Genomic DNA, 16,471 nt, shown 5'->3' on the forward strand with positions numbered 1-16,471 from the left:
ATCTCAGTCAGGCTTATCAGGTGTTGGTGCAGGAGTCAGCCTGGCATAAAGCTAGTGCCCTCCTGGGCTGTGGTGGGATTAGGCCAGTGCCGCAACTCCAGCTTGAGCATGGAAGCAATTCAGGATCAGGCAAGTGGCCAGATAAACTCTGGAGGTTCAAGCTCAGCACTTAACTTTTCTGTAGTTTGAGTTTTGATTTTTTTTTTTTTAATTGTGGAAAAGAATATGTAACAAACTGTGTCATCTTAACAATTTTAAAATGTATAGTTTAGTAGTGTTAAGTATGTTCACATTATTGTGAAACAGATCTCCAGGACTTTTTCATCTTGCAAAGCTGAAACTCTATACCCCTGAAACAACAACTACCCTTTGCCCCCTCCCCAGCCCCTGGTAGCTACCATCTACTTTCTGTTGCTGAATTTGACCACTCTGAGTACCTTCCATAAGTGGAATCATACAGTATTTGTCCTTTTTGTGACTGGCTTATTTCACTTAGTGTAATGTTGTAGCTTATGACAGGATTTCTTTCCCTTTTAAAGCTGAATAGTATTTCGTATATATGTGTATACCACGTTTTGTTTATCCATTCATCTGTCAGTGGGTATTTGCGTTGCTTCCACCTCTTGGTTATAGTGAATAACGCTGCAATGAACATGTGTATTCACATATCTCTTTGAGACTCTGGGCTTTGGTTTTTATTCGCCTTGGTTTAATTTGCAAGTGTGATTGCCAAAAAAGCAGATGGTGGTGTTGACCAACTTTTATTCTCTAGACAGCTAGTCTACCAGAGGTTCAAAGTGGGTTACTCTGAGGGATTCAGTTTTAGTTCACATTTTATGAATGAAGAGAAAAGACCAGCAAGGAGGACAGTTGTCTTTAATGATTCTTCTATAGATGGCTAAAGCTTTTTCCCCCTTGAAAAAGACTCCTGGACCACTACCATGGGACCGCTTAGATCAGATGCTTAGAGCAGCGGTTGGCATTTAATAGGTGCACAATAAATATTTAAGTGAACCAGACTCCCCTACTTGAGATTGAGTGTGAGGCAACATCAGTGGCGACTTCAAGTAGGGATGCGGTCTACTAAAGTTGGGGTGCTCTTTCCTTTGGTGGGACCCTTCTTTCTCGTCTGCCTGCAGCACATAAAGGCATCTTCCTCTCTGCCTTTAGTATTTAATCTGTGCCTTTCCAGAACTCAGCAGTACTTACAACCAGACTTCTTCAGATATGTCAGAGCCTCTTAGGTTGACATCTCAAAATTTTGAACAGATTTTTAAAAAAATCCGTAGGTTCAAACTGTCCAAATGTAGATAAAGGTTTTGCGAATATTCATAAGGTGTTGGAGTCCCTCTAAAACTGGGACAAATTTGTTCTAAAAACAAATTGAAATTTGCTAGGTGATCTATTTCATGATGTATTGGGAACACTGGCCCCAATCATTTTGGTCTCAGCTTTGCAAAAGCAATTTATCTTTCATCTCAGCTTGGCCATTATGTTCTCCTCGCTCTTAAAAGGCTCTGTAATTGTCCATAAATCCAGGTGATGTTCAGTTGGGATTGAAATTGGTTAAAAATCATACCAAAATGATGTACACTAGGATGATTGTGCAAAGTACCGTATTCCTGCTCAACAGAGCTCTAGGAACGATAATTAACAGACTTCTTGGCATTGAATTTTATCCCTCTAGACCTCTTTGAAAGTGGGGAAGAAAAAGCTAACTTCATATTTTTGGGGGCAGGTGGGGAAGTGCAGCAATGCTGAATCTTGAAAAATCTCCTCCTCTTATTCCCTCCATTCCATTCAGCCTTTAGTTAGCTGTAATTTGATGCATAGGCCACTTTCTTTTAATTGCCAGTTACATCTTATTTTTTGGTGCCTTCAGATTGGACGGTGACATTTCTAACATTACAATCAAGCCAGATAACCGTTTAAACAAGAACTTGGAGATGAAGGTTGGTGGGCTGTTACAAAACAGGTCTTGTGCTGTTTGAGCCCTTCCTGTCGAGCAGCGCCTCTTTAAAGTTTATTGTCTATATGAACCAGATGACGATCTGGTTAAAATACAGATTTTGAGGGGTGTCTGGGTGGCCCAGTTGGTTGAGCATCCGACTTCATTTCGGGGTCATGATCTCACAGTTCGTGGGTTCGGACCTCATATCGGGCTCTGTGCTGTCAGTGCCGGGCTCACCTCAGATCTTCTGCCCCCACCCCCTGCCCTGCCTCCATCACTTGCTCACTCTCGCTCTCTCTCACTCACTCTCTCTCTCAAAAATAAACGTTAATAAAATATATATATGTATATATATTTATATGTGTGTTTGTATACGTATTATATATATATTATAATGTATGTATATTACAAATACACGTACACACATATATATATGTATATAGATTTTGATTTAGTACGTTTGGAGTGGAATCTAAGTTCTGCATTTCTTTTGAGTTTCCAGGTGATGCCATTGCTTGGTCTGAGGACCTCACTTTGAGTAGCAAGGCTTTTAAAGCAGTGGTCCTTAACTCTCACTGTGGGTCATAGTCATCAGGCGAGTTTTCAAAACACTTGATGCCCCCTAGAGTTCCTTGTTCAGTTAGTCAGTCTGTGGTAGAGCCCAGGCCTCTTGATTTTCAGAAGCTCCCCAGGTGTTTCTAACATGCAGCCAAGGCTGAGAATCAGTGCTTTGGAGAGGATTAGAACATGGACTTTGCTGGAATGCCTGACTGGGTAGGACTGGAAAAGATTTCTCATCATTATTTGAAACTCCGGATGTTCTTTAGTGCAGCCTGAGACCCGTTGACTTTTCTTTGGCTCCAGATTCTCATTGAGTGAATTCAGACTTCTTGAAACTCAGCGGTTTCAGATGGCAGTGTTTTTAATGTAGTTATTTGGTTGTGGTGAGGACCATGAGAATTTTCTGAGAGTGAATCTGTTCTTCCCCCTTGCTGATATCACTCCCAAGGGTACAAAAGAAAAGTCAGTATGTGTCAGTTGTTCGTCCACTTGGATCAGCATCAGGAGAAGTTAAATGCTATTCACATCAGTTGCATGGCTGCCATTGACAAGGGGAGCAGGGAATTGAAAGGCAATTGAGTGGACCTTAGCCTGTTGCTGGTGAAAGGGCTCCCCTCTCCAGTAAGCTTGTCGTAAACCCTTACACATGACTGAAAAGGTAGGATGAGATTATAGAAGACTGGGCTCTTGTCAGCAATAATGAACCACACACGCACATATGAAGATCCACTTTTCACACACTGCGCCTTGAGGTCTCAAGGTCTGGGGATCACGATAAAGTTTCCCAAAAGAAAAGGCTTTTTGGAAGGGAGACTTACAGCAGAGTTGTTTTGTAAATTTCTGCCACCTTTTATATCTCTACAAGATGGGACCCGTTTTTGTTTGAAGAATAGTCTCATAGAAATTCTAGAAGTAATAGATTGAAGAATTATTGATTGAAGAATAGTCTCGTAGAAATTCTAGAAGTAATACTCTTCTCTTTCAAGTTGGGGAAGGAGGTCTTCCTCTCAGCTTTGGGCTTTGGTTAAGAAATTTTAGAACAGTCGTGTGGAAATACATTAAATAACCAAGCCCAATGAGAGCACACTTGCAAGAGAGTTAAATCTTGTGGTCATAATCTTGTGCTGTATGTATCACCCTGGGAGGCCTTCCAAAGGAATTATCCCCAGCATTCTCTTTAGCATTTCTGTTTAGCATCATCATTTTGTGTGATATGCCACATAAGAAGGAAGACCAGTGATTGATTTCTGTGGTTAAACGTTTTTTAAAATCCCTTTAGGGTCTGGCCCCAATCCAGCATTCCCTTTCCTGCTGCTCCCCTCTGTACTCAGATCATACATCTAAAACTTAAATAGGCCATGTTTTTTGTGTCACCATACTTTTGCTTCTGACTGAATAACATTCTCATACTTTTCCAACAAGCAAATTTTGTAACATCCTTTAGACACAGTTCAGATGTCAGCCCTTCTGTGGAACGTTTGCCAGCTCCTCTTGTTCATTCCAACCCCTCCCCTTGCCCCACCAGCTGCCTATTTCCTTTCTTGTCACTGGGATTTTACACCCCCATCCTAGTATAGCATAGGGGGTTATATTTTTTATGTGACGGTCTTTAACAATTAAACTATAAATCTGTTCAAAGGTAAGAATAGACTTGCATCTTTTACATAGTAGCAGGTATCATACATTCACTATTGGTCGAGTTGCATGAATGAGTGAATGAAAGAGGAGAAAAATAAGAATAGAAGGAATGTATCCTCCTGTCCTTTTCTGGTGAAATTCCAATCATTTGAACTTGTAAAGCTCTGCCACTCCAGAGGTAGTTTTAGTAGAAGCCTCATGGAAAATGTTTTACCTAAGTTGGAAAGAGAAAAGGTAAAAAAAAAAAAATTGGTGTTGGAGGTTTGCGGAGTTGATGAGTGGTCCCAAGCAGCCTGTTGGGTTTGTGAGGAGAAATCCAGTGTCTCGGTGTGCATTTTATCCTAATAAAACTAACTCTTCCTTCTGTAGTCATAAAAATGGATTCTGGGAAGGCTGGTGATGTTTTTCTAAAATGCCCCACTGCCTTCTTTGACATATAGTTGAGAGTTTCTTTTGGTCTTAGAATAGAAAGTTCACTTATGCATGTTCATTATACCAAATCTAAAATAATAGCTGCTCCTTCCATAATGTGATGATGCAAATTCCCAGGTGAGCACGTTGGGTTTGGTGAGTCACATTTCAGACCACTTATAGAATCAGTCACTTGACACCTGGGCCCAGTAGGGGTTTCGCTGATTTTAGCCAATCTCTCCCTTTGCACCTTTCTCTTCACTGCGGCTCTGAAACCCAGAATTGATTTTTATTTCTAGAATTGCATCCATCACTGGGCATGTGTTTAAGTACCAGTGGTATCAAAAGGGCTTAAATCGCAAATAATTGAGTAGTGCTGGTAAGAAAGCCCTTTCCCAAATTATGTCCCTAGTAAAGTCATGTGGTTTCCTCCCAGCCCCAGGGCAGTTCCTAAAAGGCAGCTGAAAAATTTACCCATTTTTCTCCATACTCTTCCACTCCCACCCCAAACCCCGAACCCCAACCCCCAACCCCACCCCCAAGCAAACTTCGGAGACCAGGCCTTTGCTGCTGTGATGGGAAAGGCCCTCCTCCCCGATTTCTGGTGTCAGGTTAGTGCAAAGGTCAGAAGTAGCCCATATCAGCCAGTGCTGGCTGAAGACAGCTGTGGGTCACAGTGGTCAGGTGCTGCTGGCACCTTGCCCTTGTAGTCCCAGAATAGAAGAAAAAACTACCAACTCAAAGGAATGCCCTTGAGGCTAAAGTCTCATTTTAATCTACATATCGCAGACTGGTTGGTGTGCTTAGGGGGGCGGCGGTGGGCACTCAAGATGCACCTCAATATTGTGCTGGCACAGAATCTGATATTGTTTGGGGCTACTCTTCATGGGCGCGCTGTTAGATGGCATTGTAAATTTATCCTGAAACCTTTAATTGTCTGAAGCTCTGCATGGGTTAAGAAGAATTTTGCTCTGAAACTTGTATTCTCTTCATTTAATTTGTAGCTCCTCTCCTGCCATGTTTTTTGAAAGGAGGGACTAAACCAGTCACAGTGTTTCAAGATGCCTGTCATGCCCTGTTGATTGTCCCCACCATTTATGTGCCTCTTGTTACTCATTTCAGAAAGATTTCCGAGTACAAGAACTCCCACTGGCTCGTATTAAGAAGATCATGAAACTGGATGAAGACGTGAAGGTGAATTCACATTCGTTTTTAGTATTCATTTTGAAGTTATAATGGTGGGTAGGTTGTCGCTCATTTTTGTAGTGCTCAAAGCTTAAAAATGAAAATTTCGTTATTGTTTCTTGCTTTTTTTTATTTCGTTCCTGTCTAAAATTGTTAAGTGAGCTGAAATTGAACAGTTTTAATTATTATATCGTGCTTCTCTGGAAATTAAGGATATCTTGTTTTCCAGATGTTGATAATATGCTGTTTGCCTTTTTTTTTTTAATGTTTATTTTTTTGAGAGAAGTTGAGAGAGAGCAAGCAGGGGAGGGGCAGAGAGAGAAGGAGACACAGAATCTTAAATAGGCTCCAGGCTCTGAGCTGTCAGCACACAGCGCAATGCAGGGCTCCCAAATTGTGAACCCCAGGATCATGACCTGAGCCGAGGTCGGCCGTTTAACCGACTGAGCCACTCAGGCACCCCTGCTGTTTGCTTTTTGAATCACCCATCCTTTTCACTGTGTAGGGTAAACACAAATTGTATCAGCAGGACAGTGCCATCTTCTCAGTTAGCATTTTATTGCAATCTCTAGTTTGTCAATATAAGCTCTAAGAAATGCTTGATAAAGATACTGCTCTTGTTCTAATTTTTCAATCTGTGAGTTGTTTTACATGAATGACAACCTGTGAGGTTTCCTTGCAGGTGGCTATTTCTGTATACCTAGGCGCCCACCTCCTATTTCAACTCTCAGGAAGAGAGCAACACTCTCAGCTTTTTCTTTTTTTTAAGTTTGTTTATTTTGAGAGAGAGGGCACACATAACACGTGAGTTGGGGGCGGGGGTGCAGAGAAAGAGGGAGACCCAGAATCTCAAGCAGGCTCTGTGCTGTCAGTGCAGAGCCCGATGTGGGGCTCAATCCCACAAACGGTGAGATCATGACCTGAGCTGAAACCAAGAGTTGGACACTTAACTGAGCTACCCAGGTGCCCCTTCACTCTTCTTATCACTGAAAACTAATAGTCCCTTGTGTTTGTATAGAAAGCTAACAGTTCACAGCAATTTTCCCTTTTATTAGCTCTCACTTCTCCTTCCTTAACTCCAGAGCTCTTTCCATGGCTCTTTCCTGCACAGACCAGCTCACCAAGGGTTCAGAGCCTTGTTTGATCAAGAGCTTGAACTTTGAAATCAGACAGGCAAAGCAGCTTACATTACTTGAGCACTTACTAAGTGCCAGGCCCTGTGCTGGGTGCTTTTATATACATGACCTCATTTGATTCCCACAACAACACCGAAAGGTTGTCTTCTTTTTCAATATGTGAAAAGTAAAACCCAGAAGGATGGGAAGCCTGAAATTTTATCTAAATCCATTGGCTCTCAAACTCATTATCTTTCCCCACATTGTCTGTCCTTGGATTAGGACCTTAACCCTGCCACTTAACTGGCTCTTTGGCCGTGGGCAAGTCACTTTACCTCTCCTAAACCCTAGTTTCTTTAGGTTTCTTTGAAAATCTGTAATGAGAATAAGAAAGTATGTGGTAGTTGCTAGAAAAGTATTCTTTTTCCCTCTTCCTTTCTTCTACTTGCTTTCTGCTTTGCCCGATTCTTAAGGATTTACTTTACCTTGGAATCTCTTGGGACTGCCACCTTCTCATTTTCCAGCCTTTACCCCATCGTCGATGGCAGGACGTGAGGCAAGGGACAAGTGGGCTGGTTTGAATGACATGCTGGTGATTGACAGGGAGGGCCTACATCTGTTGCAGATGATCAGTGCAGAAGCCCCTGTGCTCTTTGCCAAGGCAGCCCAGATTTTTATCACAGAGTTGACTCTTCGAGCCTGGATCCACACGGAGGATAACAAGCGCCGGACTCTACAGGTAATGTTGTAGACGTACATGGGGAAAGGGGGCAGGCAACTGCCCTTGGCCTTTGTCTGCTTTTCTTGCATCGTTTTGGACCAAAGATTGTTCTTCCTTAGGTTTCTGTCAAGCTGATGTGTGTAATTGGCATCTTCCTCCCACTGTTGTGAGGCAGGCATACTCTATAGCCATGATTGTATTTCCCCACCAAGAATCTTAATTGCCAATTCTCACGTTTTTCACAGCTCAGTGACTGAACTCTTCACTTGGTGAGCTTTGACTATAGACAGAGGCTCAAGTGTTTGATCTATTTCCAGATGTAAACAACTTCTGGTTGGAAGCCTTGTGAGACTCCAGGAGAGGGCAGTCCCAGGAAGAATCCATCTCACTTACCTCATTTGCCTTTTTGTTCCTTGTCTGCCTTCCTGGGAACCCTTTCCTTTTCTTTTTCATTTTCCTTTTATTTTAAAAATCAACATTCACATTGTGTGTGAATTTCCCTTTACCTCCAAATTGAAGATGCGTGCTTATTTATTCTGCAAGTATTTATTGAACACCCACAGTATGCCAAGCAGTGTTCACACAAAACAGAAAGAACCCCCACACCCTTGGGAAGCCTACATTCTAATGCAGCTAGACATTGAGAACTTACTTTATGCAGCTGTGAAGGAAGCCTATGACTCTAGAGAGGTCCAGTTAAAGCTGTCTTCAAGATGAGTCCAGATTAAAAAATGAGCAAGACACTTGGACAGTGTTTCAAAAAAGATACCCAAATGACCAATAAACATATGAAAAGGTGTGCGGCATCATTGTCACCTGGGAACTAGAAATTAGAACAAGACACTGGTTTACATCCACTAGAATGGCTAAAACAAAAAGGACTGACAATACCAAGTGTTGGTGAGGGAGTGGGGTGAGTGAAACTCATATAGTGCTTACTGCTGGTCAGGATGTGAAGTGGTCCAGTTGCTTCAGGAAACTGGCACTTTCCAATAAACTTAAATGTATCCCCACTGTGTGACACAGCCGTTCTACTCCTGCGTATACACCCTGAAGTGTGGATGTTATTGTGTAAGAATGTTCATAACAAGCTTACTTATGATGGCCAAAAACTGGAGACAACTCAAATATCCATCAAGATGGGGATATAGAAACAAAAGGTTATAGTCATAAAGTGGATTACTACTCCACAACAATAACAAAAAACTGTTGTTCCGTACAATGTGGGTGAAATCTGAAAAAATTATTATGTTAAGCAAAAGAAACCAGAGGGGAAAAAATTATATAACACATGATTCCATATACTCTCACCATCTGTGGTGATAGAAACCAGAGTAGTGCTTGCCTCAGATTCAGGGGGGAGGGCAGTTGATTGGAAAGGGATAGAAGGACACTTTTTATAATCTTATCTGGTTGATAGCTGTGTGGGTACGTATATTTATTAAAATTCATCAAGCTGTGTCCTCAAGACTTCTGTATTTTACTGAATATGAGTATTCAGTAAACAAAGGCAAAATAAAAAAAAGACCAACTCTAAGTATATTTGTGTTTCCAAAATACTGTGGCACACTTTGGTGTATGTTTGGAGGTGTTCTTTTGTTCCCCACCCCCACTGTTCCCCCAATTCCATCCATAGATGAGCTGTTTAGATAGCTTTGAGTAGGTGACATCATCAGGAATGTGATACTGCATCGTACCGATCTTAAATGAGACCTGGCGGCCTTAAGATGCACCCCGCTTCTGTTGGAGGGTTATTGTCAAGCTGGTGGTTGGCAAGAAGGGTGGATTGGAGTTTTGCATTTCAGTGGCTTGGGGCCATCACAGAGACAAGGGAAGGAAAAAACAAAATTTCCATCCCCTTTTGTTTTGTCTGGTGAGTCACCTCTCTTAAGATGTGATATATAGAGAGATTGCTAGGGATTTCTGTTACCATGTTCACTTACCCCCCAACATTTTATTACGAAAACATTCAAACATAAGCAAAGTTTACAGTATACTTACCTCTTAGATCCTACCGTTAAGTTTACTTGCTTTATCCCTGTATCTGTCTGTCCCTCTGTCCATCACGTCATCTGTTTTTAAGTGCATTTCAAAGTTTACTTTCCCCTCAAGACTTCAATATGTATATCACTCACTAGAGTTCACTACTTTTTCCTGTTTTTTTTTTTTTTTTTTTTTTTGCTTTAAAATTTTCATGTAATGAAGTATACAGATCTTAAGGATCATGTGTTAGTTTTTAATTACAAAATTTTTAAAATTATTTAAAGAAAGGGAGTATCACTCTTAGAATTCCATTGGAACAAGCCTTGGTTTTGGTATCATTAGTCAATTCTAGTAACTTCAGACTTCCCCTTATTCATATCACATTAAACAAGATATAAACCACGGATTTAACATTGTGACTTTGAATTCCAAAATAAAAATCATAGTCTTGTGGGAGCTAACATATAGATCCAGTGACTAGAAAATAATTGTAAAAAGTTATTAGGATTTCAATAGAGATTCAGAAAGATTATAAGATTGAATAGTAGCCTAACCTTGAAACCTGCCAGTTGAGATTGCTAGGCTTGTACAAATTTAGCTGGAGGATGATAATTTAACAATTGTGGGGCAGGCCTGGTGTAGGATCCAGCAGAGGTGATAGTTGTAGTTGGAGGCTCAAATCCCTAGCTTGTAGAGCATGAGCTACATGTAGATCTTCCGTGAAGTCTGATGTGAAGTGTATGAGTTTGGCTGTGCTTGCTTTAGCTATAGCCTTGGCTGTGGTTGTTGAGTTTGGCTTAGAAGTCATCATCTTATCTTACTGGTAACGTGGAGGGTGTAAAGCCAGGTGAACTAGTTTCTCCCCAGGCTAATTTTTCACCCTGCTTTTCTTTGTTACAGAGGAATGATATCGCCATGGCAATTACAAAATTTGATCAGTTTGACTTTCTCATCGATATTGTTCCAAGAGATGAACTGAAACCTCCAAAGCGTCAGGTGAGCCAGGAAGGCATTGCTGCTGCTTCTGACCAAAGAGCACCTTGCGTGCTGGTGTCAGATATGCTCCTTTTCCTCTCTCAAGTCATTTGCTGTTCCTTTTGCTTTTCTTTCTCTAGACCAGATCCATCCTTAACATCTCCCTCTGTTACTCATTTATGGATACTTTTAACTCAGTGCCTCTGAGGTGGTATTTCAGTGAAAGTAGACAAAATGAAAGTTAAAGACAAGTTACAAACAGGAAAGTGAAGCTCATTTCAAGGTATCCTAGGGAATTTCTCAGAATTCTTAATCTGGGATGGGGGAACATTCCCAGCAAGGCACAGATTTTAGATTTTCCAGATACAAAGAAACAGCTTCTCTGTGTGCCCAGTGGTATTTGAATGGACTTTGGTTTTCTCTTACTCTGGTTTGCGGTTCTGTATATAGTGCTCTGGCTATCCATTAGATCACCTGTTAGGGTTTAAAAAAATACTAGTGTCCGGGCCCCACCCCACACCAGCTGAGTCAGAATCTGACGGGGAGGCCCAGGCATCAGTGCTTTGTCGAGCTTTTCAGATGTGCCTAATGTGCACCCAAGTTTGAGAACCACCACTTAAACCGTTTTCTGAGCAGTCATGAGAAAGAATGTGAATATCTGTCTTTCCCTCTCTTCTGCCTGCCCCTCTCCAAAGGCCACACTGATTGTCTTTTCAGCACCTTGGGTGCATAAAGCTCTTAACTGCAGGTGTAATAGACCCCTTTCCTGTAGAGCTCATTGTTTGAGGCACACGGATTGCATGACTCAGTCGGTGTGGTAGAGACACTTGGGGAATAGTGGCAGGGTCTGACAGGAACAAAGCCGTGCCTTGTTCTCCTCGCTTTATTTTGTTAATAAAATTTTAAGTGTTTTGAATGAATTATTTCATAATATATTATCCTTAGAACAGAGTCATTCAGTGACAACCATTGTCCTATGCTGTCTCATACTAATAATCAGTCAGGAAGTATAGAAGTGGGCATCTTAAAGGACACGTGTAATCCTGACCCTGCCTGGGGGCCTTTGGATCAGCAAATCCTCTGTCCCCTCCTTACTAGAGCAGGTGCCTCACTGCGGCTCCGTTCTTTCTGGGCAGTCTTTGCTACTGTAAACATCCTTGACTGGAAGCTGTAAGGTGTTCAGAGGAGCTTTCAGTCGGATGTTTACAGCGGCAGGCTGCCACGGTCGTCCCCCCGCTGCGCATCGCCTTTGAGACAATTGCAGGTTTGTGCCCACAGGCTCAGTTCCTCCTCTTGGGGTGTTTCCCTCCTCTCTGAGAAGTCACTACAACAAGAACTCCGACTACTTCTCTTCCCCCAAAACAAATGCTACCATACCCCTGCTCTCCTTGTTGGAATTTGTTCCAGAAGCCCCCTTTAAAAACAAGGTGTTGAGCTCTGTGACAAAGTCAGGCCTTGTGCTAACTCCTGCTTGTTCTCTATGGGCCGTCTGCTGAACCAGCTGGCTGCAGGGAAGGGTCATGTCCTGTCCCTTCCTCAAGCCCTCAGTGCCTGACTGACTCAGGGTGTCAGACAGTTCCTTGTTCCATCCTAGCCCGGCTCACAATGCTGTGATCCATCTCCTTTTAAAGTATGTCTAGCTGAAACAGCTCCTTGCTGCCTGGATTCAGGTCTTTGTAGGTGTTCAAGCCATTGATTGGCGTCCTGTTGGGGACAGCTGCTGCCTGGCCTTTGAAAGGTTGAGATTGCTGAAAGCTGGCCTGAAATTCTAAGATAGCACTTTTAATCCTCTGTAGACTCAAAGTTTTCCCAAGCTCCAAATTGGCTGGCACCTCCTTAAGTCCTTTAAAAGCGCCTACTCTCCAAAACTCACCCTTTCTGAAGGAGGCAGCAGTTCATTTCTGGCTACTGAAGCAAATGTACTTTTTTCAGTTTGGGGCTGGCTGCACAACTCTGTAGTGATGGCCCTGGGATGCTGCTCATTCTCTGACATTTGTCAGTCACCACTTCTGAAAAGATTCCAAGCGTAAGCCCTCTGGTCAGGGAGGCCACTGCGAAAGCTGGGCAAGTGCCCCATTCTGGATTGATCCAGTCATTCAGAGATTGTCCTAGCTCAGGGGGTGATTTCCCACTGCTGGGGAGAGAAACTAGCCAGAAATACTGAATTGTAGATCTAAGGTCCTTGACTTCTCAAGAAATGCTTGGAAATTTCTCTTGTTCTTTGGGGAAGCCAGTAAAGGCTATTTAGAAGCAGAGAAGAGTTGAGGCTGACTTCTACTCCACTAAAGCTATGAGTTGAAAGTTCCTGCCCATTGAAATGTCATTTTCTCTTCACCCATTTCTTTAAACCAAGCATAATCATTCCCTTGCTAGCTTGCCCTCCATTGGCCGGATGAGTCTTCATAATGCAGAAGAACCTTAGATGTGCCTCCTTCCATTCCAGTGATTCGAGAACAATCTCGCCTGGTCCTCACAACACAAACCTAGGCACCTCTACTTAGTACTCTCAGAGTGACCTAGACACTGCCTAGTTCATAAACAACTTAAGGGGGAGTGATGGGCAGTTTAGGAGAAGCTTTTTACCTGCTGTCACAGTTTTTGGCAAGGAGTATTTTGGCTTTTGAAAGGGATGCTTAAAGGGTTTGCTTTTTGTCTGGCAAAAAGACTATATTCACTTGTAGACCAGTTGCAGTCAGAGATAACTGGAGACAGAACAATCACAGGTCAGGGCTGGGAGGCACCAGTTTCTCCCTCCTCCCTGACTTCCTTCAAGTTGGTTGTGGCGGTGGGGGGTGGGGGGTTCTTGGTTCTCTACACCCTCTCATTACCCAAGAGCTTTTGTAAGTTAGGTCTAGACTACAGTGATGGATGTTTTTTTTTTTTATAAAATGAGAAGGGCATTCTCAGTGGAAAATAAATACGTTGAACCTATTTCAAGAGCTTTGAAAAGAGCTGTTGGCCTTTATTTCTTGGTTAAGGGAGGGTTATCTGTATTTATCCCTGCCACAGCCAAGAGCTAATTGACAGGCTGGCCTTTATTTATAATGGTGAAAAGTTGAGTTGAAATGGAGATGATGATGATATCACAGTTACATTGTTCTGGAAACTGAGACCTCAATGAAAATGGGACCTCCTTTTTCTTCTGCCTCAGCATGGTTATGGTCAGGGTTCAGATTGTTTGGGTCTAAAGCACAGACTGCATTAACCTAGAAAATTCATTCTTGTTTGAGAACTAGCTTAGAAATCCAGAATGTTAAAAGTGTCTGCTGAGGCTGGGTGGGTGGCCGTTAGGGAATCTTGTCATGCCAAGACCCCAGTTCCTCAAAGCCTGGATGTCAACAGTACTAGTATCCTGGGCCCCCAGTCACCAGGCAAGCCCTGTTCTGTAGGGGACATGAGCTCCCCACACCATGACCACAAAATCCTAGAGGTAACAAAAGAGAGTGTAGCTACTCTTTTCTGTTGGTAATAGCTGTTGGGTTCAAGAGACTGTCATACACCAACCTAAGCGAAAAAGCACTTTCCCGGGTGCCTGGCTGGCTCAGTCAATAAAGCATGTGACTCTTGATATTGGGGTCGTGAGTTTAAGCCCTATTCTGGGTATAGAGCTTAAAAAAAAAAAAAAAAAAAAAAAAAAAAAAAAAGCACTTTCCTACCTGCAGCTGTCTGCCTGGCTCTATAAATCCATCCATCATTCAGCAACCTCTTACTAAGTACCTACAAGGGAATGAATGGCTGGAACAGTGGAGAGCAAGAGTTAAGCCCTCATAGGGCTTCCACTCAAGCAGGGAGGGCACTTGACAAGCAAGCAAAACAAAGTGTAGTGAGGAAAGGACTGCACAACATAGATTGGGGCACCTAACATAGTGAGGGTATGGGGTCAATACTGGCTGTGTCATTGTCATTTTGGGGAACTTTGAGGCAGCCCACAGTGCCTCTGTACCTTGAAGAAGTGCCTTTTCCTCTCTTCTTGAGCCTGGCATACTTAGCCCAGAACAAGGAATTGGGTAAATGAAGCAAATTTTCTGCTCAGTCAACCCAAGTGGTCGTATGTTTCTGTTGTTTTTGTTGTCCCAGGCAGGGGCACCGTGTGTCGCAGGGCCCTCCGGAGCAGACGCCGATCTCTGTGTCAGTGGTCAGGGGCCGGTCAACCCCGGACCCTCAGGCTCTAACCATGTCGTAGTGTGTGTAAACATCCTACACTCTCAGCTGTGAGCTCAAGGTGGCTGGGAGAGGGTTGTTTACTCCTTCTGCCATGGAAAACGTCAGCTGAAGAAGGAACAGTCTCTTCATCCCGCAGATTGGACAGAATGCGACCTCCCTAGTCAGCCAAGGCCGCCCCCCAGCGGAGAGCTGTCCCTCAGGCCCCCTGGGTTGCGCTTCCGTGGCTAAGTACAACCAGAACCAGACCTGACGCTGGACAGATGTGCCTTCAGTGACCACGGAGCTCTTGATGTGCTGTGAAAAGCTAGGCGCTTACCTACCAGTGCTCTCAATCCTGACACTCAATTCTGAAGTTCCAGCCCAGGGAAAGCCCTGTTTCCCTTTTCCCTGCTCTGTCCCTCCAGAGCTGGCAGGAACCAAATAAGGAGAGTGCTGCCTACTGGGGAGATTGGGGGCTGGCCTGAGATGAGAGCCTGATGTTTGGGTAGCATCTTCCCAGTGCTTGCAATTAGCACCGTTTGCAGATCACAGGCCTTGACGGCGTTTACTGACAGGCACTGCTGGTGCGTGGTTTTTAGTTACGGTAATTATTTGCCCATTTGCAACTCATCACGCAATGGGTGATTACTCTGTACTTCAGAAAATTGGCTGTATGTTTTGTGAAGCCTATGGAATCTGTTATTTTTAGTTTGATTTAGCACAACTGGTCTCTTCGAATTCCACTTTCCCTTGGCTTCAAATGTGGAGAGCTCAGCATTCAGCAGGCAACTGCACAGAGTCCGTTTGGGGGAAGAATGGAAATTCACTGTGGCGGCTGCTGAGTCAGTTCTTTTCCTCTTACCTGCTGCTCCTTCTACCCCACAGGAGGAGGTGCGCCAGTCCGTGACTCCCGCCGAGCCCGTCCAGTACTACTTCACACTGGCTCAGCAGCCCGCTGCCGTGCAAGTCCAGGGGCAGCAGCAGGGCCAGCAGACCACCAGCTCCACGACCACCATCCAGCCTGGGCAGATCATCATCGCGCAGCCTCAGCAGGGCCAGGTCTGTGAGCTGCAGAGGGTGCCCACTGGCAACATGGCACCGCTTAGGTTGGGGAGAGCACGGCCGGGGCAGAGGAGCAGGCCGGTCGTTTTACGACACCAAGTTTGAAGTCTAGAAACTTGGGCTTCTCCCCAGATTCAGCCACCAAAGTGACATGTCACCCTGACCTCTCTGGGTCCTGGTTTCCTCACGGGTCACATGAGGAGATGCAGTGAGAAGATGCTCTCCAGGATCCCTATGAGCTAAAACATTTTGGAAGGAAAAAAGTCTATATCATGCCCCCATGAAGAGTAGTAACATCCCCATGGGAGGTATTACAAGTGGACCCCATGCCTGTGTCTACACCGGAACTAGGATTTGTTGTACCTCTAAGGAAGAGATAGGCATCATTTCCAGTTTGCATACTTCCCCTCCTCTTCTCCCTGTCATTTCTCCGTCACACCATAGTTGTGTCAAGTGATCTTTTTACAGTAGCAACCAGAATATTCCCTCCCCCCAGTGGATTGTTGTGAAAGCAGTAACATCCATGCTTGTTGGGGATCGCGGGAGGCTGTGAAGAACTCTGTTCTCTGAGCTCTGACTCCAGATTCCCCGACAAGCATTAATTTATTCACCAAAGATTGAGTCCTATCCTATGTGCCTGGAATATAAGCATGAGTAAAACAGTCCCTATTTTTAAGAATTTTCACGATCGGAGTGCCTGGGTGGCTCAGTTGGTTAAGCGTCCTG

At 43.7% G+C, this 16,471-nt stretch overlaps 1 protein-coding gene across 3 annotated transcripts in view; it reads left to right on the forward strand.

Moving 5' to 3' along the window:
• NFYC (nuclear transcription factor Y subunit gamma) overlaps positions 1-16,471 on the forward strand; it is a 66,873-nt gene that overhangs the window by 39,526 nt on the left and 10,876 nt on the right. For all 3 annotated transcript variants that reach the window (XM_045476838.1, XM_045476839.1, XM_045476837.1), the window contains 4 exons: positions 5,684-5,755; positions 7,487-7,600; positions 10,466-10,561; positions 15,569-15,742. In XM_045476838.1, coding sequence (XP_045332794.1) covers positions 5,684-5,755; positions 7,487-7,600; positions 10,466-10,561; positions 15,569-15,742 — 456 coding nt within the window. The remainder of the gene's footprint in view (positions 1-5,683; positions 5,756-7,486; positions 7,601-10,465; positions 10,562-15,568; positions 15,743-16,471) is intronic.

This window comes from Leopardus geoffroyi, chromosome C1, assembly GCF_018350155.1.
Source record: "Leopardus geoffroyi isolate Oge1 chromosome C1, O.geoffroyi_Oge1_pat1.0, whole genome shotgun sequence".
NCBI lineage: Eukaryota > Metazoa > Chordata > Mammalia > Carnivora > Felidae > Leopardus > Leopardus geoffroyi.